A 22,061-nucleotide genomic window follows, 5' to 3' on the forward strand; every position below is an offset into this window, starting at 1 on the left:
CATCTAGCTTCCTATATACAGGGTATATATGTGGATGCGGAAAAAAAATTCTGAATTTTGCCAGATTTCCCAGTTAAAAATACAGTGGAAACACACTTTTTCCTGGGTGAAAACACACTTCTTCCCCGGGTGAAAATGAACTATATCCCAGGTGGTAGTACACTTTTGTTTTGTTTTGAGTGACAATATACTTTCCCTCTGAGCTTTAAAACTTATCAATCCCTTTTTTTGAATGGTACAGATTTTATATACTGGCATAGAAATTCCCGGCACTCTAGGAAATGAAACCCAGAAAAAAAAACAATGTGTTTCGGACTGATCTTTGATGTACAGAACCATGTACAGTACATTGTGTATTTTCATATTACAAAAGTAAAAATATGAATTCCACTAAATACTGCACACTAGCTTCCGACACCTTGAAATCCAAATTACAATGCACTTTTGTCAGCCAATCATTGCTCCTGTCACCATTCAGTTTTGATTATCCAATGAAATGTCATCTTAAATTACAGTTCAATTTTGTTTATGTTAAGAAACATGAAGTATTTGATATATCAGTGACAGCAGATATTCATAGCACAGGGCATGTGATGTAATCAGTCTATAGCAACATAACCATTAAACAGCACGAACACACAAAAAGGAGAAGTTAATGGTTTAAATTAACATAAATGCAGTGTAGCTACATGAAAAGCTAAGCATTCACATATAATATTGTTTGTGAAAAATTTTTTGCTGTTTTTTCCACGGGCGCGGTTAGACACGATCCTAGCAGCACAGCTTAAATTCCAGCAGCTGAATATTTCTGACAAGCGTGATTATAAACTTCACTGCTGTGCACTGAACATTTCTGGGTAATCTGGTTAAATAAATGTTCAGTCGAGCACTTCAGCTTTTCCAAAGAACAGCTAATAACATGTGAAATTGCTCAAGAGCTCACCTTGCACTTTTTGTTAATAATAATTATACTTTATGCCATTGTTCCTACAGAATTTGCAATCAATGAAAGAACAAACCTTCAAGCTTGGTGATGCTACCCTTTAAAATATATCAAACACAATTGTGCCAGTAAAATTTTAAATAATGACATAAATGGCTGGTCTTTTGGGCCCAAAATTTTTCTAAGTGGCAGGTCCTCAAAGTGTTAAGTTTTCAATCAAATTCAAACGCTCTGTAATTTAAGAAATTCATCGCACATTCTCACATGTAACACAATTCATCTAGCATTAAAGGAAACTTACTTTGAAAGTAACACTTCTCAAACCACCATTCACAATATTTACCTGAGGGCTATTAGAAATATAAACCGTTGTGCTGTCATGCTCATCGAAAGCAATCTGTTGTTACGAAGTATTGCACAGTCTTCATCATAAAGCCTTTGACACATTTTGCTGTCGGCAGATGCTTGTGTGTGCAATGTATTTTGTTGTAAATGGCACATTTTCTTTCCAACCAAAGTTGTAGTTTGGTGTTTGTCTCTCATTTACATTTTATTGCTGCAGTAGTATTCTGCAGTACCAGGCTAAAGTAAAATTCTTTCTTAGGGTATCAGTGCTTACCAGTTAAAATTACAAAACTTTAACTGAAAATTAAAACAACAAAAAATTCCCAGAATTCTAAAAATTCTGATGTTTTTCCCGGCTTACCTGTTTGTCCCAGGGCATATACACCTGGTAAAATAAAAATTACGTATATTTATTTTCCAATTTTGATTATGCGATGAAATGTCATCTTAAATTACAGCTCAATGTTGTTTATATTAAGAAACATGAAGCATTTGATATTTGGCTGGCAACCTTAAACTACATTATGAATGCGAAATAAATGGAAATTTACACTGCAAGTCTACAGGATTTCCCATACTTTGAAATTAAGCTTTACATGTAATTAGTACCTTGTGAGGAGTTCTGGTCTCCCTGAGCTCGCTGGTGTGGTGATGAATGGGCTGGTGCATTGTGGAAGCTCTGGTGTGAATGTCTAGGTGTGTGCAGAGGATGGATGCTCACATGCTGATTATATGGCACAGGGACCTATGACATTTAACTATCTTTTAACACTTTTAAAATAACAACGAAGTTAGGAATGTTTAAAAGAGAACAAATTAATGACGCTGAATCTATTTACTGAAACAAAAACAATACGACAATGTTGAATTTTATTAATTTTGTTATTAATTATAAGTAAGTCAAAAACTGTGTGCAAAACAGAAATATATAATTACATAGCAAAAAGTTATGGATATAAAGAGCATTGCCAAATTGAGCCACTAATATATAGTGTCTGGAACAAAAAAAATTTACTGTAAACATTAAAGCACCTTGGTACATTTCATCAATGCAGAATACTGGTATTTACATTGCAGAATTTTTTGTGAACTTTGATACAAATATAATTCCATTTAAACAAAAACTCTATTCTCTCACTCACTATTCACATCTCAATGACACAATATTATGAAAAGGAAAGTTGCTATTCACCATATAGCAGAGATGCTGAGTCGCAGATAGGCACAACAAAAGACTGTCACAAATGAAGCTTTTGGCGAGTAAGGCCTTCGTCAAAAATAGACAGACAGTGAAGTGCTGCAGGTTAGATGGAGAGCAGGCGAGAGGTGGTGGTGGTGGTTGGGGGGGGGGGGGGGGGGGGGGTTATGGAAAAGGAGAAAAGCAAAACGACTGGGTGTGATGGTGGAATGAGGGCTATGTAGTGCTGGAATGGGAACAGGGATGGGGCTGCATGGGTGAGGACAATGACTAACAAAGGTATGAGGCCAGGAGGGTTACAGGATCGTACAATATATTGCAGTAAAAGTTCCCACCTGTGCAATTCAGAGAAGTTGGTGTTGGTGGCAAGGATCCATATGGCACAGGCTGTGAAGCAGTCACTGAAATGGAGGAAGTCGTGTTGGGTAGCGTGCTCAGCACCAGAGTGGTCCACTTGTTTCTTGGCCACAGTTTGTCAGTGGCCACTAGTGGAAATTTAGCTTGTTGGTTGTCATACCCACATATAATGCAGCACAACGGTTGCAGCTTAGCTTGCAGATCACATGACTGCCCACAGGTAGCTCTGCCTTTGATGGGATAGGTGATGTTAATGACTGGACTGAAGTAGGTAGTGGTGGGAGGATGTATGGGACAGGTCTTGCATCTAGGTCTATTACACGGGTATGAGCCACAAGGTAAGGGGTTGGGAGCAGGAGTTGCTTAGTGATGGATGAGTATATTGTGTAGGTTTGGTGGATGGTGGAATACAACTGTGGGAGGATTGGGAAGGATAGTGGGCATTTAAGGGCATTACAACATCTCCTTGTCATGCTCTACTTTCTTTCGTTTTACCTCTATCAACCATTCATTCTGTCCCTTAGGGCTTCCAACACACACACACACACACACACACACACACACACACAAATTGTACTCTCATATCTGTACTTTTTTGTTCAGAAATCACTACTATATTTTTCAGATACATGTAACAAGTGCTTTCTGTCTACAGTCACTGATACCTGTTGATATGGTGATACTCTATATTCTTCCACACGAGAATGGTAGACCGAAGAATTTCCATAGTTTACTTCATGGTGGATTGGAATACGTTCATGCAAGTCAGTAGCTTCTGTTGATCCACGTACAGAAATATAGCTGGGACTCAGCTGAGGTGACTGCAACAATAAGCATATGCACTTTCATGAGGAAACTTAACAATTTCAAGCATGCAAATTACGTACAATATAGCTGTGAACCCTTTAATTCACTAATTACATTGAAACCTTCAGTCATAGTTCCAAAGACTCCAAATGTACAATGTGCAAGCCAAGAAAATTATTATACAGATCAGTGTGGAAGAATCTGTTGTTCTAATTTTGACAGAAAACTTATTCAGAGATTTTTTTAACAATGTAGGAAAAGATAGACTGATGTTTACTGTAGAAAAGTCACATTAAGTTTCAGAGAGGCACAATCAAAAGACACTTACATAAAGACTTCGGCCACAGCCTTCATCAGCAAAAGAGAAACACATACCATTCATACACACAAACACACATAATGCACACATGACTGCCAACTCCAGCAGTTGGCAGTCATGACTGGATGAGGTTTGCTCGCTTGTTTGTATGACTTGTGTGCGTTTCTCTTTTGCTGATAAAGGCTGTGGCTGAAAGCTTTATGTAAGAGTCTTTCAATGTTGACTGTCTGCAACTTAATGTGTCCTCTCTTCACAATGAAGTGCACACAACTATGCTCCTGCTGTTGAATCACTTACCTGCATTTTATTCAGGCTGTACTCAGATCCAGTGTACTGGTTGAAATATGTATGACTTACTGAAGGAACCAAAGCTGTTCCATATGTTGTGGGAGGCAAACGTGAATTACTTCCACTTCCATCACTGCCACTTCCACTACCCACAGACATGCTTGCAAACCTGTTAAAGAAAAATTACACATTCCTATAATACCATACATAAAGAAAAATTATGGTTTCCATATGTTACTTATTAAGTTATTTTCATCCTACATCTGTATATGACTGAGCAATTTACCCCATTTAGTTTAACAGTGGAAAACGCTCTTAATATGTCACATTAATTGAAATTGAATTTTGAAAATACATTACTCAAATATAAGTTATTCAATTCTAGTAAATAGAACATCTGCACATCACAAAATTTAGCAGGTGATATAGAAACTGTATGAGTATTCACATTCATCAGTACGTCTTGTGAAACTGGTCAGTAACCTAAAAGTGGTACGGGAAACGTATTATATACCATGAAACTCATTACCTAACATGAAATACAGTCAATTCCTTCCACAGAAACACATTACTGAAGATTTTTAAGAAGTAATGAATCATTATGGCTACCCTTTCTTTCGCAACAGCCTTGATAAATTCAGTGACTTACAGAAGAATTTCCACTTGGGCTGTTTAATTTGAAAAGCTGCTTTAGCTTGCACTAATAATTAGTTTTCATGTAAGGTCACAACAAAGTACATACCAGACATGGACATTTTATCACAAAAAGTCTGCATAAAAAATTCACTTTTAAGCTCAAATGTTGTATTATCTTCCACAGGGGGACACAATCACAAAATACAAAGCTTTATCGAAACTTCGGCGATGAATGGTTGTTAATGGCTGTCACAAATTTACAAATCCATATTACTCACTGCACATCGCCCTCCCTCCCTCCCTCTCTCTCTCTCTCTCTCTCTCTCTCTCTCTCTCTCTCTCTCCCTCTGTGTGTGTGTGTGTGTGTGTGTGTGTCACTCCCTTCCCCTGCTCTAAAGCAGGGGAAATAAGTTCATCAGAGTCAATGCACAAATTCATGTAAGCAACAAAATATTAAACATACATGATACAATTGCTTACTAGCTTTAATGTCAAAATTTTGCTACACTACAAACATGGATGATATCTTTATCCTTATGACTATTATAAAGAAATTGTAAGTTATATGAAGTTCATGTGTAACTAGACAGATATTGATAAGCATATAATGTAATTGTGAAAATGTGAAAATTGTCTGAAAATAAAGAGTGATACAGTAATAGCTTCAGTATGGGGAATTAGAAAGATGTGACAAGCTAGTAGAGTGCAAAACAGATGAAATGGTCCTGAACAAGTCATTATGCTGTGCAGTTGCAAAAGGCATGGTTATGAACATAAATGGGAGCTTCCTGCTTTTTCTGCACTTCTCCAATGTTATGAAGAGGTTGCCCTACCAGAACCAGCAACATCATTCTGCCACCAAGAATTACGAGCAAAACTTGAACTTTGTTTGAGCAGTTTGTGTAATGGAACAAACAGACTACAACAGCAGTGCTAGCTCATAAATCTCTTGGATGACAACGATTAATCTCTCTCTGCTCACAAGCAATTGTTTTGTGAATTTCAAAATTCATGGCAAGTTCAGTTCCTTTCATGTATATTGTAAAACACTAAGTGAGAAATTACAGCAACTTGATGATGTCTCATCATGGGTTTCGACACAATCCTTAACACCGAGAAAAATAAGCTAAAGGCTTGTAAGTGGTTTGAAACAGTGTGGCTCTGTAGAGCTGCAGCAAAATGGAGTGATCTGCATCCCAGTTGGTGTTGCTCAGGCAGCGGAGGGCGTTAAGATACTGCCAACACTTACGTTTATGCTGACAAAGATGAGGAAGCCAAGTCAAACGAGTATCAAAAACCATGCCTAAGAATCGATATGTCTCCACTACAGTGAGTGGATCGTCATTTAGGTAAAGTGCTGGTACCGGATGAACGGTATGAAGCAGACATTTGTTCTTCATGGTGGGAAAAACTGGAGGCCATGGGCCAGAGCCCATGACTGCACCTTGTGGTTGGGGATGGCCTCCTGTAGGCGATGCTCAGCAACACCACTACTGGAGTAGCAGTACGAAATGCAGAAGTCGTCTGCATACAGAGAAGGTGAGACGGAGGGTCGACAGCTGCTGCTAGACCATTAATGGCCGCTAAAAATAGAGACACAATACAGAGCCCAGTGAGACTCCATTCTTCTGGATATGGAGGGAACTATGGGAGGCACCAACTTGGACCTACTCGGGTAATGTGGCAAGGATATTATGTCGCCAGGTGGTTTCATACGCTTTTCGTAAATCAAAAAAGATGGCAATAAGGTGTTGGTGTCTGGAAAAGGCTGTTCGGATGTCAGACTCGAGGGACACAAGATTATCAGTGGTAGAGCGAAAATGGCGGAAACCACCCTGGCACGGAGCCAATAGGCCACATGACTCCAGGACCCAAACCAACCGCCAACAAATATATTTCAGCAGCTTACAAAGAACATTGCTGAGGCTGATAGCTATCCACATCAAGCGAGTTTGTACTGGGTTTGAGCACTGGACTGATGGTGCTCTCCCGCCATTGTGATGGAAAGACGCCATCACACTAGATCTGATTGAAGATGACGAGGATATGTTGCTTGTAGTCAGATGAGAGATGTTTAATCATCTGGCTATGGATCTGATCAGGCCCAGGAGCTGTGTCGAGGCAATGTGCAAGGGCACTGAGGAGCTCCCACTCTGTAAATGGTATGTTACAGGACTCACTGTGGCATGTAGTGAATGAGAAGACTTTCCCTTCCAGCTGCCTTTTGAGAGTGTGAAAGGCTGGGGGGAAATTCTCCGACGCAGAGGCTCGAGCAATGTGCTCAGCAATCACGTTTGCGTCATTAGATAACACACCATTTATGGCACCACCGGGAATGACTGTTGGGGTCTGGTACCCAAAAATACGTTTGATCTTTGCTCAGACTTGGGAAGGTGACGCATGGCACCCAATGGTCGAGACGTATCTCTACCAACACTCCTGCTTCCATCATTTGATAAGCTGGTGAACGCGGGCACAGAGTCAGTTAAAGGCTATAAGGTGCTCCAGGGAAGGGTGCCACTTATGCCGGCGACCACCACGGGACTGCCTTTTGCCAGGGGCGCCCTAAAGAGCGAGGGAACGCATTTCTGCCACAGAAACAATTGTTGTAGTCACCTGCTCAACCATCACATTGATATTACTATGTGGGGGAGATTCAACAATGACAGCAGAGGTGAAAGTTTCCCAGTTCGCCTTATTTAAAGCCCATCTGGGCAGGCGTCTGTGGGCCTGACATTGGGACAGTGACAGGAAGATGGGGAAGTGGTCAGTACCACACAGGTCGTCAGTACTCTCCAGTGGATAGATGGGAGAAATCTTGGGCTGCAAATTGATAAATCAATGGCCGAGTAACTACCAGAGCCACACTGAAATGGGTGGCGGCGCCAGTATTTAAGAGGCAAACAATAAAGTTTCGACATCTCTGCCTCGGCCAGTAAGCACGATGGCACCCCACAAGGGGTTATGGGTGTTAAAATCTCCTCAAAGTAGGAAAGGTTTAGGGAGTTGATCAATCAGTACATTTAATACATCCAGGGTTACTGCACCATCTGGAGGAAGATATACATTGCAGACAGTTATTTCCTATGTTATCCTTATTCTGACAGCCACAGCTTCAAGAGGGGTTTGAAGAGGCATAGTGTCACTACAGACTGAGTTTACGACATAAACGCAAACTCCACCTGACACTCGATTATAGTCACTACAGTTCCTGTAATATCCCTTATAACCGCAGAGGGCAGGGGTCGGCATTGCCAGGAACCAGGGTTCTTGGATGGCAATGCAGATAGCAGGTGTAAAGCTTACGGTAACGGTTGCCGTTGCTCAGCCAGGTGGTGGAAAAAACCATTGCAATTCCACTGGAGGATGACGTTATTGTGAGACTGGGAAGGCATGGAACATTCAATGAGGCAGTTTACGCCTCAGAGTCACCTGCTGCCACCGACTTACTGCCTGAGCAGTCTATATCCATTGCGTCTGAGGGTCTGGCAAGATCTTGGTCCTCAGCGGACGCTAGAATCTCCACCCCATTCTCAAGATGCAGAGCTTGTATCGGTGGTGTGGGTGCCACTGCAATTTCCTTGGTCTTAGGGGGTCTTCTTTTTTGATTTCTCTTGCTGCTCCTTGGGTTTCCCTGGCTGGGAGGACTTCTCCGGCTTAGAAGTGGGGACGACGGAACTCCCTGATGGTTGGGGGGGGGGGGGGGGTTGCTCCTGAAGTACGTGGTACGGGGGAGCAACAGGGAGGGAAATGCCCACCACCATCAACAGAGCAGGTGTAGTCTTCCGGCTCTGAGACGTGACTGGGGTCGGCAGAGCTGATGGTGCCAGAACTGTTGTAGCGGCGGTGTAAGACAATGTCATACTTACAGAATGTAGTTGTTCAAATTTTCTCTTTGCCTCAGTGTAGGTCAGTCGGTCCAGGCTCTTGTACTCCATGATTTTCCTTTCTTTCTGGAGAAACCTGCAGTCTGGCGAGCAAGGCAAATGGTGCTCTCCGCAGTCGACATAGATGGGAGGCAAGGCACATGGAGTATTGGGATGTGATGGGTGTCTGCAATCTCGACACATGACGCTGGAAGTACAGCGGGAAGACTTAAGGCCGAACTTCAAGCACTTTAAGCACCACACTGAGGGAGGGATATAGGGCTTTACATCACAACGGTAGACCACCACCCTGACCTTCTCGGGCAATATGTCACCCTCGAAGGCCAAGATGAAGGCACCGGTGGCAACCTGATTATCCCTCGGACCCCGGTGGACAAGCCGGGTGAAATGTACACTTTGTCGCTCTAAATTGGTGTGCAGCTCATCGTCAGACTGCAAAAGAAGGTCCCTGTGAAATATGATACCCCGGACCACATGTAAGCTCTTATGAGGCATGATGGTTGCAGAAACATCCCCCAGCTTGTAACAAGTGAGTAACATCCTTGATTGGGCAGAGGATGCTTTTTTGATCAAGACTGACCCAGATCTCATTTTGGACAATCCCACCACATCCCCAAACTTGTCCTCTAAATGCTCAACAAAAAACTGAGGCTTCATCGTTATGAAAGATTCCCCATCAGCTCTAACATTCAACGTACCGGGGCGAATAAGATCTGCTGCCATCCTTAGCCTGACATTCCTCCCATGGTGTGGCCAGGGAGGGGAAAGGTTTGCGGTCATACTTCTGTGCGTTGAATGGACTACGCTTCATCACATGCCATCCACCCTGATGCCACCCACTTCGACCAGGGGCCCTCCGCACGGGCGCCGCCCAGCCGCAGCAAAGGCCACCTGGCAGGACGGCCATTGCTGGGAGTCCCGATACCCCAGGGGGATGGGCATCTACCCCTTGGCATACGATAGGAGTTAACAATGTGGGCATCAGCAGAGTGATCCCTGTGTGGTCAGGGGGCTACAACCAACAGAGTACATGGCGGCCCCACCACAACTGACTGGCTACCGTGCTGGATATCAGGTGCAAAGAAGTCCATGGTCATCGTCAATGCAGAAAGCGGCACTGCATAGTGCATTGTGGAAAATGCACCCAGGAAGGTGTCCTCGCCCAAGAGATGGAGAATGAGCGGGACTGAAATGCGACGATGAGAAAGTGGGCTAAAGATCTCAATGTACAATGTACACAATGCACCATTTGAGGTGCCCTTCCCCAACTGGCTCGCTTTTTAGGAAAATTTTGACGAATGGAGGTCAAACCCTACAGGGGACGATCACATAAAGGCTGAAACGTGTGAAACTCTTTTTAGTCGCCTCTGACGACAGGCAGGAATACCTCGGGCCTATTCTTACCCCCAGACCCGCAGGGGGGTCAAGCAGAAGGCAATGAATTATTCTAGATCGAGAGTTATCACCACCATCACTGTCAAAAATTTTACAATCCCTGCTGAGTAAATGCCTCTTCTCATATGCTATGGTCTTTAGCTATAAGCAACCATGTTGCTCTTTAATGTTTTGTAATATCATCAACTTACTTTCCATTATACTGTTGTCATTGCTTTTTCTTCGACCTTGGAATCCAGCAAATAACTTCCTTGTTCCATCTATCATGCATTTGCCTGACTATATGTATCATCCTCAACCATTTCATTTTCAATTTGGTAATAATAATTATTTCTTCCACCTCAGTCTGTTTTGTGGTCTTTTTTTTTCTTTTCCTTTTTCTTAAGTATGTATGTCACCCTTGTTTTCTAAGCAACTCAAGTCTGAATGGATTTTCAATTCAAAACCCACTAACTACTGCTGTAATTAAAAACTGGTAATACAAAATGAACTATGCTTTTAAGACACATCAGAAGCTTAGTTTTGAAAACCAATTTAAGTTAGTAAAAACCACTCCGCTCCAGACCACTCTTACTTTTCTATTTATTTCTTTTGTGGTCCATGCAGTCATTTTCCGTCAATATCAAGTCTCTCATAAATCAAAATGCCAGCATCTGGATCTATGATTTCATTGTCAATTTCTGCTGTTTTCTCTTTAATGTATTCACTGGACATTATTTCTACCTTAATATAGTGGATTCACAGTTCTGCTTTCAAGCTTGCTCTGTTACGTTGTTCTATTTGTTGCCAAATTTTGTCTTCATTAGAAAGTAACAGCACAATGTTGTCATTAGCAAACCAAATGCGACTCAGGTATGTTCCATGAACATAAATTCCTTCATTTTATCAGTTTAAATGTACAAAAACGTTCTTTAGTTCTACTGAGAGTAGTTTTGGGGACAAGGAATCTCACTGCCTGCTTATCCTCAGTTCTAAAATGTCTCAATATGGAAAACAAGTGTAATGGAAGCTGCAGTATTGATATACAGGGTGATTATAATTAGAGTTAAACTTCAAAACACTGTAGAAATAACACCACTAGTCACAATGACATCAAATAGGAATGGAATGTTATTGGAGAAGGGGCAAAACTTCTGGCAGAAGAAACAAAATAGTGTGAAAAATGATCAATAGATGGTGCTGTATGTGTCAGAATATGTAAATGTAAACACCTGTCATGCGCACGATCCTGTTGAAGTTGGTATAAAAACACACCAGGTACACGGCTTTTGCTCCTTTCACGTTTGCGACACTCCCAGACTGTCTCAATGCAGGATCGCACTTGCTTGTAAAGCTGTATTACAAGAATGATGACTTGTGCACATTTCACTCTGCCAATGTTCCGGACACTGAAGGGTTTGAAAAAAGGCGTTGGTCCATGACAGCTGTGGGTCTCAAGAAAATGATTCAGAAATTCAAAAAGGCTGGTTCTTTTGATGTGAAACCTGGTAGAGGGAGGAAACGAACTGATTCAATGTCAGTGGAAGCAGTGAATGCAGGAGGAGACAAGTGGCGGTGTGCAAATATGTAGTGCGTGGAGAATTGCCCAAACACTGGACATGCCTGTGAGCAAGGTGCATAAAATCCAACAAAAAAACACCTTTCTTTGCTATTCATTCAAAATTACCCATGTGTATGAGTTGCTTCCTGTTGACCTGCCAGCAAGAGAGACCTTTGCTTTAGAATTTCTTGCTCGCATGGAAGTGAACAATGACTGGCCTTGGAAGATTTTGTGGACACACAAATCCTACTTCCATCTGACAGGATATGTAAATACACAGAATTGTCAAATATGGGCAATGGAAAATCCATACGCCAATCAACCAGTACCACTTCATCCTTAAAAGGTCACTGTGTGGTGCGGGTTTACGGCATCATTTATCATAGGGCCATATTTTTTCTAAGAGTCAGGTGATTCCGGTCCTGTTATCTATACCATCACTGGTAAATGCTGTGAGTGTATTTGCACAACCATGTCAGTCCAGCTCTCCAACAGCATGGATGGGATCATTTTTATGCAAGTGGCGCACCTTCACACATTGCAAATCCAGTTAAGCAGCTGCTGAAGTACCATTTCGGAAATACTAGAATTACCAGCAGACATTTCCCTACAGCCTGGCCATCCCTATCACCTGACCATAATCTGTGTGACTTTTGGCTGTGGGGCTATCTGAAAGATGATGTGTTCAGTGTTCTGATTACAAACTTAGTTGCATTGAAGGCACACATTGTGCAACGTATTCTGCACATGACCCCAGAAAAAACTATGATCAACTGTGGAACATGCTGTTTCTCGATTTCAACTTGTTGCAGGGAATGGTGGACAGCATATTGAACATGTTTTGAGCCAGTCACACTGAAATTAATAATCCGATCTGATTTTGATTGCTGCTTTTTATGCTGTTTTTGGCCTCAGGACAACTAAAATCCAATTTTTCCCATCCGATGTGATATGACCCTGCCGTGGTGGATGGGATTACATAATTAACAGTATCACACCTATACACCCATGCACACTGAGTAGCACAGTTTGTTTAATGTCAAACGTACACCTTAGCCATTGCTGTATGATTTATTTCTCATTTGAAGTCTACCATTATTAAATTATGATACTACTGGTACATTTTGTGACATTAGGTCTTAGAGTAGGAAAAAAAAGGAGAAGGAGGAGAAGAAGAAGAAGAAGAAGAAAAATTTTGAATAAGTCAAACATGAAATCTGCAGTGTTTATATGTCAACCTCAGATTATCTCACTATGAACTAGGACCAACTTTCACTAGCAAAATTTTGTGGATCAAGTCAGGTTCAATTGCACTCATTATTTTACAATGTAATGACACTACAAAACAAATGGATTTCAATTTGTTGAAACATAAGTTGAAAAGAAGTAAATAATAAGTAGTAATTGTTAATACTCCCACACACCTGAATTTTCAAAGAATTTGAACGGTAAGAGTAGGTGAAGGAAAATATTGGCGATGTAAGTAATGAGTGCACACAATAATTGCTTTAATTAGGGTTCTCTGAGACAAGTATTAATGTGAAAAAGTTGAGTGAAAGGAAGTGTATAGTTTGACAGCAGCCAGTAATGACTGACCACCTCTTACAAAAATGCTCTCTAGGCTTCACACCCACTAACAACACAATTCACATTGAATTCTAGGTATGTCAGTGATCGAAGGAGAGCAAAAGTTTAACTGCTGAATACCAACACGTACTTAAACAGCTATGGCAACTTCACACCGGTTGAAGAGAAAGAGTAAGGACATGAAGGTCAACCAGCAACATCATCTTTATCCACAAATAATACGATAAAGTTCTGGGAACTGACCCCTTATGATAACACAACTTTTGATACCACACAAGCTGAGTAGGCCACTTGCTGTTTTCCTAGCATTCTGGGCCACTGTGGTGGACACTGTCCATGAATGCCCTCTGAAAGGAAACTGCATTTCCTTTATTCATTTTCATTGTGGCAGGTGGTTGAGTGCGGGTGTGTTAGGGCTTGTTGCCAGATTCTGGCTGAGTGAAAATGGACGTAAAAACGGAGCAATGAGTTTGTGTGAAATTTTGTTTTAAAACTGAGAAATCAGCTTCTGAGACTTATGAACTATAAAAAACAGCTTTTGGAGATAATTGCACGAACCAGTCAAATGTTTTTGACTGATTCAACACATTTAAAATTGGCCGTGAATCATTTGAAGTTGAACCACGGTCCGGTCGTCCTTTCACCTCAAAAATGAATGAAAATGTTGTGAAACATCACAACTTAGTGAGCTCTGATCATATACTTACAATTAGGGAGATGGCTGATGAACTTAAGTCTCCATGCAGTTCAGTAAATTTTAACTGAAGATCTGAACATGTGTCCAGTGTCTACAAAATGCATTCCAAAAGTGTTGTCAAGTGACAGAGACAATACCGACTTGAAGTGTGCACCAAGAACTGATTAATCGAACTAAAAATGACCCAGATTTGTTAAATAGGGTAATTACAGGTGATGAATCGTGGGTATATGGATATGATCCTGAAACCAAAGTGCACTCTTTGAAGTGGAAGAGTCCAGGTTCACCATGACCGAAAAAAGCACGGCAAAGTCGGCCGAAGGTGAAGACAATGTTGGTGATTTTTTTCGATTTTACCGGTATTGTGTACCATGAATTTACTCCTGGTGGACAGATAATTAACCAGGAATACTACAAATGTGTCCTTGAGCATTTGTGCGAAAAAGTATGGAAGAAAAGGGCTGCATTGTGGAAAGACAGGAGTTGGGTGCTACACCATGACAATGCTATGGCTCATCATGCCTTCTCCATCATTGAATTTTTGACCAAATTCAGAATTCCTGTGCTTCCACAACCACCATCTTCCCCTGATTTGGCCCCTGCAGACTTCCACCTGTTTCCTAAACTGAAATTTTCATTGAAAGGGAAGCGATTTGACTCAATTGATGACATCCAGGCAAATAGGAGAGTGTCCTTAACACACTTCACGAAAAAAAAATTTCAGGAATGTTTTCATAAGTGGAAACACCGTTGGAGTCAGTGTGTTCTGTCAGAAGGGGACTATTTTGATGGAGATGCATCACAGTAACATGTACGTACCACAATTGTACAATTACAAGCCCATTCTTAAAACTTTCCAATCACACCTCATACAAACTAATAAAAAGGCTCAGTTTGGCATGTTGGCCCTTAGAAGCATCTCTCACTGCATTGACCTTACCATTAGAGTGTTAGTGTAGTTTTCTGCTGTCTTAAACCTCATTTACACTTAACTTAAAATGTGTGTCTTTGCAACATTGTTCCACCAAAGTCAGCAACATGTTGGCAAGTGTGCTGACTGTTCACGCCCCCATCCACACTAGTGACATACATTTCTACATGTGCATTCGCATTATCTGCTATGCTTAGCTGGCAGCAAACATTTCACATTGTAGAAGGTCGTGCTTCGGTAGCTCAGATGGTAGAGCACTTGCCCGCGAAAGGCAAAGGTCCCGAGTTCGAGTCTCAGACGGGCACACAGTTTTAATCTGCCAGGAAGTTTCATTTCACATTGTGTATTCACACCAAGAGCTATCCTAAGGTAATTGAAGAGGAAGAAACAACAAAGTGTGGTGCTGCATGACTGACACTGAATGATGTAAGTAGATGCTGAAAAAGACAGTCATTGTTGGTGGAATGAGAACACTTAGTAACTTCCAACCACCTTTACACATAATTTCAAAAACTTCCTAAACTTTTTCTCACTTACATGCTTAACATCATATATTTGGCACATGACTATATTATGAAAAGGACAGATTATACACTCCTGGAAATGGAAAAAAGAACACATTGACACCGGTGTGTCAGACCCACCATACTTGCTCCGGACACTGCGAGAGGGCTGTACAAGCAATGATCACACGCACGGCACAGCGGACACACCAGGAACCGCGGTGTTGGCCGCCGAATGGCGCTAGCTGCGCAGCATTTGTGCACCGCCGCCGTCAGTGTCAGCCAGTTTGCCGTGGCATACGGAACTCCATCGCAGTCTTTAACACTGGTAGCATGCCGCGACAGCGTGGACGTGAACCGTATGTGCAGTTGACGGACTTTGAGCGAGGGCGTATAGTGGGCATGCGGGAGGCCGGGTGGACGTACCGCCGAATTGCTCAACACGTGGGGTGTGAGGTCTCCACAGTACATCGATGTTGTCGCCAGTGGTCGGCGGAAGGTGCACGTGCCCGTCGACCTGGGACCGGACCGCAGCGACGCACAGATGCACGCCAAGACCGTAGGATCCTACGCAGTGCCGTAGGGGACCGCACCGCCACTTCCCAGCAAATTAGGGACACTGTTGCTCCTGGGGTATCGGCGAGGACCATTCGCAACCGTCTCCATGAAGATGGGCTACGGTCCTGCACACCGTTAGGCCGTCTTCCGCTCACGCCCCAACATCGTGCAGCCCGCCTCCAGTGGTGTCGCGACAGGCGTGAATGGAGGGACGAATGGAGACGTGTCGTCTTCAGCGATGAGAGTCGCTTCTGCCTTGGTGCCAATGATGGTCGTATGTGTGTTTGGCGCCGTGCAGGTGAGCGCCACAATCAGGACTGCATACGACCGAGGCACACAGGGCCAACACCCGGCATCATGGTGTGGGGAGCGATCTCCTACACTGGCCGTACACCACTGGTGATCGTCGAGGGGACACTGAATAGTGCACGGGACATCCAAACCGTCATCGAACCCATCGTTCTACCATTCCTAGACCGGCACGGGAACTTGCTGTTCCAACAGGACAATGCACGTCCGCATGTATCCCGTGCCACCCAACGTGCTCTAGAAGGTGTAAGTCAACTACCCTGGCCAGCAAGATCTCCGGATCTGTCTCCCATTGAGCATGTTTGGGACTGGATGAAGCGTCGTCTCACGCGGTCTGCACGTCCAGCACGAACGCTGGTCCAACTGAGGCGCCAGGTGGAAATGGCATGGCAAGCCGTTCCACAGGACTACATCCAGCATCTCTACGATCGTCTCCATGGGAGAATAGCAGCCTGCATTGCTGCGAAAGGTGGATATACACTGTACTAGTGCCGACATTGTGCATGCTCTGTTGCCTGTGTCTATGTGCCTGTGGTTCTGTCAGTGTGATCATGTGATGTATCTGACCCCAGGAATGTGTCAATAAAGTTTCCCCTTCCTGGGACAATGAATTCACAGTGTTCTTATTTCAATTTCCAGGAGTGTATAATGTAGATGGATAGATAAGGAATCTACTCACCAAGCTCACCAAGTGGTGGCAGGGGAGCATACACACCAAAGGATTTAATGTTTACAAGCTTTCAGAGCCAGTGGCTCCTCCTCCTTGCAGAAGAGTTGAAGGGGAAGCATTCTTTCCTTCTCATCCCATCTGGTAAGTCTCCTCTGACATGGGGTTGTGGGTGACTTTTCAGAACTGTACCCATTTCTCTAAAACTCTCCACTCCTTTTCCTTCCCCTTCAACTCTTCTGCCAGAAGGAGGAGCCACTGGCTCCGAAAGCTTGTAAACGTTTAATCCTTTTGTGTGTGTGCTCCCCTGCTGTCACTTGGTGAGTAGATTTTATATCTATCCATTTACATAATATTGCCAATAATTGAATATTCCCATTGAAAAGGATGGATTGCTACTCACTATATAAACAAGACATTGAGTCTCCTCTATATGGGGTCCTTCCATATCAATTCAACCAATTTGAGAAAAAGTTCCAGCTGATATTCTCAGATTTGGCTGAAATTTAGCACACCAATGCTACCAAGTGTGGAACACTCGAGTACAAAATTTTAAGTTCCCCTGCCAATTAGTTCCAGAATTACGGCTTGTGAAAGAAGGTGGCATGACCCGGAAATTGCAACCCGCATCTGGCAATCTATCTTCAGACCCAACTTCAAGTCTTAATAACTTTGGAACTATTCCGCACAGTCCAGTGAAATTTTTACAACCCAGTAACACCCACTTAGAGAACACACTATATGAATCAAAACATCAACAACATATTTCTGAGGGAAAATAAAAAATTCCAAAATGTGATTTAACCCTTAACTACTATCGACCGTCTCTCAGACCTCTACTAATTTTTGTGTCGAGATATTTCTCACACCCCTGCAAAGTCAAATGGACTCTTCCATGTACCTTCCTATTGGCTGTCAAGCTACATGTGCCAGCATTCTTCCATTGTTGCTGCTCTTTGTTTCGTAATTATTAGCCTTGAGAGGTCTCACAGACGTACCGTAGTGTTTGCGTGCCGCGTTTTTATTGCATGTTACTGTTTCTCCATGGCGGGGAAAGCTGGGCCTTCTGTGCAACATGTAGTATGTGAGACAGATGTTTTCACTTGCAAGATGAGCCTCAGACACCGGAAGAAGAATTCGAAAATCGAAAAACGTGCACCTTTTGCCCTCCTCGTCTGAAGAGGAAAAAAAGGTATCCATGTCAACTGCGTGGTGTTCCGATGTTTGGAGTGTTCCAGGAAGGTCTGCGTGAAGTGTTTGCAGGTGGAAATTGACTAAAGTATGATTCAGTGGCACATGAGAACAAGTATTTAGTTTTTACTTGTAATTTTAGAAGTAAAATGGTGGCAAAGTTTCTCCATTCATAGACTTATGGATTGAAATATTACATTGCAAAGTGAGTTGTAAACTGAAAGCTGACTTCGCACACAATTTATAGTAAGTCATGTCAGATTTTTCCACCTAGTTATATTGCCAATTTGTAATATAATCCCTCTGATGAAAATCTATGTGTGAGCAGAGAGCTTACTATTTGCAGTTATTTTCGTAACTCATAAAATAAAAATATACTCCAGATTTCGCTTTGTTTTAATTGTCGAAGTGTTTAAAATACCGCAGTGTTTAAAAGAAATCAAATTTCTACAAAAGCCACCTCTAAGAAGTGTAATGAATGACTGGAAGTCAAGAAACTATATATATTCAGTAAAATTCTGGTTTGATATATAAAATAGAAAAATGCGGTCTGTGAGACCCCTCCATAGTAATTGTGTTCCTGTGGATGACCATAGTAGTTAAGGGTTAAAAAATGTAATACGTTAAAAGGGACATATTATAGGTGCCCTCTATGCCAAATATAATTCACTCAAAAAGGGTATAATTTTTTTTTTTTTTTGGGGTAAGCTTAATGTGGCCTAAACACACACAGAACTCATCTTGCCCATATCAGTCACACAAACAGAGTTACATGCACACAAAAATACAAAAATTTGAAAAATTAACTGAAAAACGTGGATTCTCTACGTGTGGTAGCACAAAAGGGACACGTGATATACAAGCCAAATTTCAAACACTGCATAAGTAGAGCATAATATAATATGTGGCAAAATTTCAACTTGTTATTGCAAGGCATCTGTGTACAATAAAAGTTGGCAGAGATGTATTTGGTTAAGTTTCTTTTAACACGATTTAGCAAATAATAGTGATGATGCAGACAGTTTGTTTCAGATAAAGCTGCAGCAATTGTTGGGAACCATTAGGCAACAGAAAGTTAAACAATGGTAGTTTTCAGGGACAGAATGAGTCATTGTAAGGCAGGAACAACAAAGGAAACAAGCAACAATTACACATTACTCATGTTTTTAAGATACTAGTTCAGACTGGTCAGTACTGTTGTGGAAAGTCAGTATGGAGGCAGCAGAGTGTACTAGTGGTGCTTTTGTTCAAACAAGTTGCAGTATTGGTAGAGCACAAGCATCTGAATGTCATAAAACAACATATGGAACAAAATGTGGCATTCTCTTTGTACTGTATGATCTGGATGGATCAGACCAAGATTTGTTGCTTTGGAGATCCGGGATACACCCTGTGGGCACAAGAATACAGTTCCAGGAAACTTTAGTGTCTGTTATCATCATATGAAAGTGTTTCTGGATAAGTATTCTTTCCTACAAAGAAGACAGTGATGTGTAGCCTCAGAGAAATTGGTATAAAATCAGTATTGAAAGTTAATCAGTGCATGGGACTTAACATGAAACCAGGACAAAAGTTATGTTCCAGGTGTGTTACACTGCTAAAAAATGAAGAATATTCTGATAATTTACATGACAGTGACGAAGGGTATCAGCCACCTACAACCACAGCGGATGAGAAATTAAATACTTGAAAAGAGACAGGCCCAGCTATGGTAGAAGAAAACTACAAGAAGCTCAAATGGAATTGAAACACAAAATAGCTGATACACTAATGGTGGAAGAGGAAGAACTATCTGCTCCAAAGGAACAGAAATCATGCCAGAAATGCTCTGATTTGGACAAAATTGTGCATGATTTGAAAGAAAAATGTGCCATATCCACATACCAGAAAAAAGTAGCTATTCTTACCCTTGCACCTTCAAGCTGGTCTATTGACTACACTGCAAAGGAATTCAATGTTTCTACATATATGGTAAAGCAAGCTAGGAAAATAAAAGCAACCCAGGGAGTGCTTCCACAACTTCAGCAGGCTCAGGGTAAGCAATAGAGTTCAGCACCTTTAAGGTGCTAGTGTCGGAGTTTAATGAAAATAATGACTACAGCCGAATAATGCCTGGAAAAAAAGACTATGTAACGGTGAAAATGGGAAAGGTACGTGTACAGATGCAAAAAAGACTGTTGCTGTGCAACATATCAGAACTATATGTAGAATTCAGGAAAAGTATCCCAATGCCAAAGTAGATTTATCATCTTTTTTCAATCTTCAGCCAAAATGTGTTGTGCCTGTAAGTGCGACCCATCAAAATGCTAAGCTGATGTTTGCTGTTATAAAGGATTCTGGTCTGGATTACAAAGGTGCATTGAAGCTGCTAGTGTGTGACATCAGTTCCTACCACTGCATGATACACTGGTGTTGCCTTCACCAGAGAGTACTACACAATAGTACAATACAATAAAAGATGTCAGATTTAATTTGAGTGCCAGCGGAATGTGGGGCCATTTTCAAAGCACCTCCACTTCTTTGTCATTTTTAGGGCCTTATACACTCACATTGCAAAACCAAATATAGTTTCTTAGGTGGTTTAGATCATGGTCTTCCTAAGGAAAGAGTATGCAAAAGACATTTTCTTGTAAAAATGGGCCAAAAATAACCGTTTTTGGTGATTTTTTAAAAAATCGTCAACTTTGCCGTCAATTTGTAAACTATCGCAAAGCACTAGAAGAATGAAATCTTATATTCTAACTTGGTATTGGTAAGTTATTACGTTCAAAGTTTCAGGTTTATCCCGTAATTACTTCTGGAGATACAAAGAGTTAAACTTCATGTTTCTGGCTATATTTTTTCTGGCCAACTTCACTTTAAATTACCCATACACAAATCACCCAGGAAAGCTTTTTTATTATTTATTTTGCTTAAGACAGTGCAAAATGAACATGATGACATAGCTTAGTTTCTTTCCCGGAAATATTACCAGAAAGATATTACGTCCCAAAATTGCCAGAAACCCACGGGTGCATGGTGATAGCTGTGCTATGTGGTCAAGCAAAGGGCTATATCTCTTGAAGTATTGATTTAATGAACAGGAAACTTTACCAGGGTTCATTGGGAACATGTGTGATTTTCCATACAAAATTTCATCAAAATCTGTTATGTTCATGTAGGACCTCTAGACTACTTGGCACAGAATGACCCGTAAGCATAACAACATTAGGCGGTATAGTGATAGTTTATTGTTAGTGTACAGGGTGGTAAGAAACACTCTGAAAAGCTTGTAAGGATGTTGCACGGGAAGTTGTGGTGAGGTGTAAAGGTTAAGAAAAAAATTCTATATGTTGCACCATTTCCAAGTTAGCCAATCAGATTGCTGAGTGCTTAAATTGAAGCACTTGCACACACACAATAAAATGCAGTAATGAGCAGACATTTGTGCATCTGTTACTTACCACTTGTTCAAATGCTCATTACCAGTTTGTGCCTTTTTTGGAAATGATAAATTTAAACCAGGTGAGCAAAAGCTACATTTGTTTGGTTTGAGGAAACTGAATAAGAAAAAGTTTGGCAATGCTGTCTCTAGCAGGCTGCTTAAATTGTGCACATGAGGACTTGACTGACTATCTTCAGTGTTAAATAACTCTGAAATGACAAAAATTATTGAATTTTTTTCTTAACAATTATTCTCTGCAGAACCTCCGCTTCACCACCCTTATAAGCTTTTCAGACTGTTCCTGATTGCCCCGTATAATTTGGCCCTGTCAATGTCCCTGAAGGTTTTCCATCTTGGCAAAATCTACTGAACATCATGAGAAAATGAATGAATCAATTTTCCATATTTTATAAATTTCTGATAAGTAAGACAAGCTAAATTAATCTTTCACTGGTGTATCAAGTTTAAAATAGTATTTA

At 41.5% G+C, this 22,061-nt stretch overlaps 1 protein-coding gene across 1 annotated transcript in view; it reads right to left on the reverse strand.

The window, feature by feature from the left end:
- The window catches only part of LOC126237326 (scaffold protein salvador), a 45,053-nt gene that overhangs the window by 9,822 nt on the left and 13,170 nt on the right, over window positions 1-22,061 (reverse strand). The window contains exons 4-6 of the mRNA XM_049947298.1: window positions 4,267-4,426; window positions 3,509-3,664; window positions 1,898-2,033 (exon numbers count right to left, since the gene is read on the reverse strand). Coding sequence (XP_049803255.1) covers window positions 1,898-2,033; window positions 3,509-3,664; window positions 4,267-4,426 — 452 coding nt within the window. The remainder of the gene's footprint in view (window positions 1-1,897; window positions 2,034-3,508; window positions 3,665-4,266; window positions 4,427-22,061) is intronic.

The sequence above is a fragment of the Schistocerca nitens genome, chromosome 1 (assembly GCF_023898315.1).
Source record: "Schistocerca nitens isolate TAMUIC-IGC-003100 chromosome 1, iqSchNite1.1, whole genome shotgun sequence".
NCBI classification, from domain to species: Eukaryota; Metazoa; Arthropoda; class Insecta; order Orthoptera; family Acrididae; genus Schistocerca; species Schistocerca nitens.